The 7,075-nt window shown below is 46.1% G+C and overlaps 1 protein-coding gene across 1 annotated transcript; it reads right to left on the reverse strand.

Annotated features, from left to right (window-relative positions):
* Nucleotides 1-5,847: 5,847 nt before the first annotated feature.
* LOC306957303 (gap junction beta-6 protein) lies at nucleotides 5,848-6,639 on the reverse strand (the record flags this gene model as incomplete). Its single annotated transcript, XM_079548706.1, has 1 exon — nucleotides 5,848-6,639. The coding sequence occupies one exon, from the start codon at nucleotides 6,637-6,639 to the stop codon at nucleotides 5,848-5,850; it is 792 nt and encodes a 263-aa protein (XP_079404832.1).
* Between the last annotated feature and the right edge of the window lie 436 nt (nucleotides 6,640-7,075).

A 7,075-nucleotide genomic window follows, 5' to 3' on the forward strand; every position in this document is an offset into this window, starting at 1 on the left:
AACATTAACAATAATAATGGATACCAAAATAATATTCAATCTTCAGGCCAGGTTTTAAAGTGCTTGCTGCTGATTTATTCAGTGTTAATGCAAGACATGACACTGTGTGTCATATACAAACACCTGCACAAATGCCTATATCTATATAGCCATTGCTTTATGCAGGCAAAGCTTCAACAAGGAGGCCTGTGAGAACACAGGGCAGCCATGCTTCCCTGCATGTTGAGCAAGAAGAGGGCTATGTGGGTTTAGTTCTCATCGAGGAATAAGGAAGTGATGTCTGGTACCAACATCTGCTAGTTGCCCTGGCTGGTGGTCCTGGTGAAGCTGAGTGTGTGGGTGCACCACACCTCAACTCAGGGTCCCCGGGATCCTCACACCCTCATGGTTCTGGGTGTTTGAGATGTGAGCACTCCTGCCTCAGCCTTATCTGCGTTGAGAAACTTGCATGCATTCCAATTGTCAACCCATCCCCCCTATGCCCACTAATCACATCCCTGGTGCCACATCCATACATTTCTGGAACACCTCCAAGGATGGTGACACAACCACCTCCCCAGGGCAGTGCCTCACCACCCTTTCTGAGAAGAAATGTTTCCAAATATCCAACCTGAACACAATAATGTCCAACCCTGGCACAGCTTAAGACCATTCCCTCTCATCCTATTGCTGCTACATGTGAGCATACACTGACCTCCACCTCCCCATAGCCTCCTTTCAGGCAGCTGTAGAGAGCAGTAAAGTCACTCCTGAGCCTTCTCTTCACCAGACTGAACAATCCCAATTCCCTCAGCTGCTCCCCATAAGACTTGTGCTCCAGACCCCTCACAGCTCTGGAAGGGCAGTTGCTGCTGTGGACTTGGGCTCTGGGGGCAGGTGAGGAATATTACCAGGGCCACAGGTTTCCCAGCTCCTTTCCCTTCCAGCCTTCTCCTGGATCATCCATGGCACCAAAGGACATGGTACTGTTCTTCCTAGAGCTCTTTGTTACACTTCACGTGAAGTTGCCACCGTTTTCCACAGCCATCAGCAAATTGAGTGAAACCCACACAGCTCAGTGATTTGTGAGTGTGGTGGGTGGACAAGGGCTCCAAAGAGGAACGCGTGGAGGGCTGCAGGGCATGGGCTGCCCGCCCAGCTGGCAGAAGTGCTGTGGGGAGGTTGTGGCTGCAGCGTGCCATGAGATCTGATGTTGCAAAAGGGCTGTGCAGGAAGCAGCTGGGTGGCATCGCGGTGTTCCTTTGTTACACCCTTCCCAGAGGCCTGGCCCAAGCCTAGGGAGATCAACGGGGATTTTTGGAGTGGCTGCGAGGAGCTTTGAGTCAAGCCCTGAAACTTCTGCAAGCCTCAGAAGACATTAGCGTGGCTTTCACGGCACCGAGCAGCAGGGGGAGGCTGCGGCAGAAGTTCTGGTGGGGACGGGCCTACAGTACGGGCAGGAGGGGCGGGGTGGGGACGGGGTGTGGGGAGCGGTCCTGCTGTCCCTGCTCCTCCTGGCACAGACGAGGCAGGCGCTGGCTGCGGCTCTCTGAGGGTTCGGCAGCTGAGTCAGGGCCTTGCCCGGGCCTCTCCCTGCCCACTCCTCCCACAGACCCACCTGCCGTGCGCTGTGTCAGAACTTGGGCGACCCACCCGAGGCCTCACGCTGAGATGGTGGCTGCACTCCACAGCCATCATCGGGTGTGTGGGGTTCCTGCGGGTTTACTGGGTCAGCCTCTGCTCCTGGGTAACAGTGACAGGACAAGAGGGAATGGCCTTAAGTTGTACCAGAGGGGTTTCAGGTTGGATATTAGGAAAAATTTCTTCTCAGAAGCAGTGTTGAGGCAGTGGAACAAGCTGCACAGGGAGGTGATGCAGTCACCAATTGATGGGCATCATGGTAAGATGGACTGATGATTGAACTGCATAATCTTGGCCTTTTCCAACCTTAGTGATTCCATGATTCTGCCGAGATATGCATTGGAGGGGTGCTTCTCCCAGGCAGGCAATTGGGCACAGTTTCCTTGTTACATCACAGCCATAGCAAGGAGCAAGGGGAAGAGCCAGAAGGGCAAGGAGTGTTCCTTTATGAAGAAGATAAATAGATTTATTTCAGAAGTACAGCAATAAAGCCTTGGTTTAGTGTAGGAAATAGAGGTAACTGTGGCATGTAGAAAATCAAAGATGCAAGTGAGGTCCACCTCAAGTTGGTGCCATGCTTCCCAGCCCACTGCAGCAGGGTGGTGGGGGGTGATGCAGTATGAGCAGTTGACATGATGTGTGTCTACAGGGTCCCTGCTTGTCAGAGGGGCTGGGATGCCTGTGCTCACTCTGATCTGGTGTGGATCCACAGGTTGGCATTAGGTCAGGGTAGTAGTTTGAAAAATGAAATGCAATCTCAGAGCATCCCACCACTGGTCTGCTTTGTGTCTTTGGCATCCAAGGTTGCTGGGATCAGGTCAGCAGACAAAACTGAGGCTGCAGGAGGCTGGGCTCAGAAGAAAGAGATGGAGGAGGATATGCAGTGGGGTTGGAGCCAATGTCTGTTTTGTGTAATAGGAGTGGAACATGTCAGACACAGAGCTGGTCAGGGCTCTTCCTTATTTGATAGGAAAGCAAGAGGGGGGATTTAAGGAGGGCTTCTTAAGAGGTTCTGAATAATCATTTGGCACCTGGGCCAATTTAAGCAATCTTTGCCCCAGGCATAACAAAGGGGAAAATCGCAGGGTGGGGATGTGCAGCCAGAGATGGGCAGGAACAATTAAGCCAGTTACTAGTAAAGAAACTCACTGAATTTATGCCAGCACAGCATAAATTTCTGGTGACTGGCAGGGCAGAGACTTTGGAGACCCTGGCTGTGAGTGATGATGTGGGAGCAACAGCAGGCACAGTGGAGGGCTGTGAGCTGATGTGCTTTAGGGCCAGGAGCAGCCTCAGCCAGCTTGCAAGGATGTGGGGCTGAAAACGCAATTAAGAGGGCACTGAAAATTTCAGGGACTTTTACTTGGCACTTACAAAAGTCAGATGATGTTTCAGATAAAGGATTGCATGATCAAGGATGCACAGTAGTGTGATGAGAAACGTCACAGCCCAACACAACTCAGTCACAACTGATCCACTCTGCTGAGGCAAGAAATCTGTACAAGTGCAGCCTTGGATAAGCTCTGGCTCCCATCCATGGTGCAGGGACCAGCACATTTGTTTCCGGCTCACCCAGGTGCCAGGGCACTCCAGCAATGGAGAAGGGCTGTTTGTGCTGACACTGTATCAGGCACTCCTCATGTGAAACAGCCAACCAACCCAAACCCATTTACAGCAGAGCCTGTGCTGATGCACAAAGCAGCACGTATGCTCATTTTCTTCATTTAGGCTTTGCCCATTTATCCAGGCTTAAACTTGCAACGGATATGGAGCTGGTACTCTTGAAAAATTCAACTACTAGAACAAAAACCACTTTTCGAAATTTTTGTAAATGGACAATGAAAATACCATATACAGAGTTATGTCCAGTTTGGGGTTTAATAGGCATGCCCTTTGTAAGAAACCAAGCAAAAACACCCACCCTCCAACTGAGGAGAATACAGTTGCCTTGAGATGTTTTTTAGGTTTTGTTGACATCCAGCATAGGTCTATTTAATTTGATCACAACATGATGAGATGAGGCATGATCATGCATAATCATTAACCAATCTCCATTCCTATTCCCTATATGGTATGTGATTCACAGCATGCCCTGGATGAAAGTCCACAGCTAGGACTGCCCTGTGCAATACAACTCTGGACCAAATGTAGCCTCTTTGCACCCTGAGCCCAGCATAGCATGAAGCCTGAACTCTGTCTTTGTTCTTTAAAAGAACGATGGGGAGAATTTGCTGAGCAGGGCAAACCTTGAACTTGCCCATTGTAAAGAAACAGAGCCATTGAAGTAAATACGTTTAGACCATTGTCACAGCCATACATGGAACCCGTGCAGCTTGGAGAAACCACAAGGCTTTCAGCAACTGTACAACCATGCAGACGAAGTTTCATACCTGCTTTTTCACCTTCTAGCTTGCTGGCAAAAATATCCAGAAGACTGTCAACAGCTTTTCATAACAATGATTGGAAAAGAAACTACTGTGAAGGCAAGGAAGTTGAAGAGTGTGCCAGAAGAAGAGAGTGGCAACCAAAATCCATTCTCTGGGGACAGAGTTGACTCCAGCTATTTTCTCTCTGTTGCTTGGCCCTGCACCCTATTAAGATGTAGGGGCCTATTAGGTTCTACATAAAGCAAGAACAAGCCAGAAGCCATTTATAGTGTGGACACATACACACAAAGTAAGTCTGATGTGACAGAAGGAAAACTTAAAACTGAAGATGGTTTATGCATTAAGTGCAGTCTCTGCTCCTAGTGACACATGCAGCAGCTTTTTAGAAAAGTAGCTCTGCAGCACAAAAGCAGTGAGGTTAATTCACTTGCACTAGTATAAAAAAAGAACAACTCTGAGGACAGTGCACTCATGACATACTCTGGTGAAAAGTGAGATGCAAAACAGGAGAAGCACACATAAAACAGCATAATTAAGGTCCTCTGCTATACCCACCTCTTTGACACTTCAGGATTCTTCGCTTTCAACAGCACACCTATCCCAAAACTCCATCCTCCTGAGCAGACAGGTTATTTGCTTACCTCAATTATGGGGGATAACAGAATTAAGACATCAGTGCTCTGGGTGGGAACGAGCAGTATATAAACCACACACACTTTAGATGCAGACTCCTTGCTCAAAAGCAGCCTTTCATAAGCACTTGTCCGGCTTAAGCTCTCACTAGCATTCACATATAGACTCTCACTTCATTGCCAAAGTTTAAAGTGTTTGCCTTTTATTCAGAAGACTTTCTCCATTTCCAGTGTTTAAGATACTTTCCCATGTCTTCCAGAACAAAGAGCCCCTAGTTTCATAACAGCACCAGTCTACCACAAAAGAAAAAAAATAGCTAACAAAAGCAAAAGGTTCAATGATGTGATATAGCATAAGGAAACAAATACAGCAAATGCATTAGAGAAATAAACATGTGCTAAGTGGAGTATTTACATAAAATTATGAAAGTTCCTATAAAATTGGCAGCATGCAATGAAAAGATTAACAGGAATACTTATACCAGGTCTGCTAGTTGTCAAAAGCAGGTCTACTTGGACTGCACCTGTATCGCCATGCTGCTTTTAGGCACAGCACTGCCCTCAGAAGCTAGCTACGCCAGTTCTCCACAGTACCTGTGGTGGGGATTTCATGCAGCCCCACAGCCAGCAGTGCAGATGCAGGTGCCTCAAGTTACTCATCCAGACTCAAGCAGTGCTTGCAAAGCTGTAAAGATGTGGCCTACTGCTATTTCCTCTCCACGAATATGGTAGCGCAGGGTTCATCTGCAATTACCTGCTTAAAGCGCAGAGTCAGTTGCTTACTGTAACACCTTAAGTAACATGGAATCTTAGATTTTACAAAAATACTTTAATTTTCTGTTCACAATCAAAAACTATCTTTATTACAAAACAGTTTGAAACATTAGCACATCTAGCTTGGAAAGACTTTTGTTCTTATTGCTGTTGCATAGCGTTTTCAAGGAACCACACAAAGGCACTAGTGCATTTGTCAGAGCATCCTTGTAAGGATATCTGTAGGAAAATACAATTTCCTATTTAATCCTCATAACTTTCAAATGTTTAAGCTGCCTTTTTTTTTTTTTCCTCAACAGGTGCATAGCTGACACCTGTCACTACACATCTAAATCTTCCCCAACAGAAGCTGTTTAGTATAACAAATTTTATTTGCAGCCATTAGACAAAGAACATTCACCCTTTTCAGAGTGAATACCAGCACTGACACCACCTTAGCTACTTGTGAATCCTATAACTGTGTTCTGACAGCTATCAGATATTAACTCATTCATTTCATTTTGTTTGGTTTCTTCTTTATTCTCATGGTTGGGGTGGTGTTTCTGATTTCCAGCTTTTCTAGACCTTCTGAGAAAAAATTTTGTCAGTAAATAACATAATTCAGCCACATTTAAAAGAATGCAAATGCTGGACACAGCAATCATGAAAATAGTGAACACTGTCTTTTCAGTAGGTCGAGAAACAAAGCAGTCTACTGTGTTGGGGCAGGGCCAAGCACTACATTTCATTAAGCGAGGCATTCGGAACCCATCATACATGAAATAGAATGCATACATGAAGACTGCTTCAAAGACCAATCTGAAGAAGATGCTGCAAGTGTACGTCCACCACAGGGTGCCCTCAATACGAAACTTCTGGGTTCTGATCTCTTCAATGTCCTTATACTCGCATTTCTGGTCTCCCTTTCTGAACTGCCTTTTCTTCTCGTGCCTCCTGTAAGCCACGTGCATGGCCACCAGCAGTGCAGGGGTAGAAACGAAGATCAGCTGCAGGGCCCAGAGTCTGATGTGAGAGATGGGGAAAAAGTGATCATAGCAAACATTCTTGCAACCAGGTTGCAAAGTGTTGCAGATAAAGTCATCTTGTTCATCTCCCCAGACTCTCTCTGCAGCCACAACCAGGATCATGATACGGAAGATGAACAGGACTGTGAGCCATATCTTGCCAATGCTGGTGGAGTGTTTATTTACACCGCCTAAGATGGTCTGCAGAGCTCCCCAATCCATTGTCTTGTTTTAAAGGTATGACCTAAGACAAGACAAAAAGAAAAAGGTTCATCAGAATGGGAAAAAAAATACTATTAAGCATACAGTATAAAATAAAAGCAACATTGTAAATATAATTCATAGGCTCTGGTAACGTCTTGTTGACACGGTCTTTCTGGCAAGCAGTCAAAGTGGCACAGTAACCAAATATTGGCAGGTGACATTTTGTTGCTTGATAACGTGAAGGGAATCTGTCTGACTGCTAGGCATATTTGGCAACTGAAAACTTCTATCCGCATCGGTAAGAAGTAGACAAGGGAAATTGGTAAAAAATGACCTTATTTAAAAGCTACAATTTCTAGAAGCTTTGCTAATAGGAGCAAAGAACAGAAGATGATATCAACAGTCAAAAGCAAAGTAGGTGTTACGGTGAAACGTAACCAGAATGAGAGATTCC

Source organism: Tetrao urogallus (genome assembly GCF_951394365.1).
Source record: "Tetrao urogallus genome assembly, chromosome: 1".
NCBI classification, from domain to species: Eukaryota; Metazoa; Chordata; class Aves; order Galliformes; family Phasianidae; genus Tetrao; species Tetrao urogallus.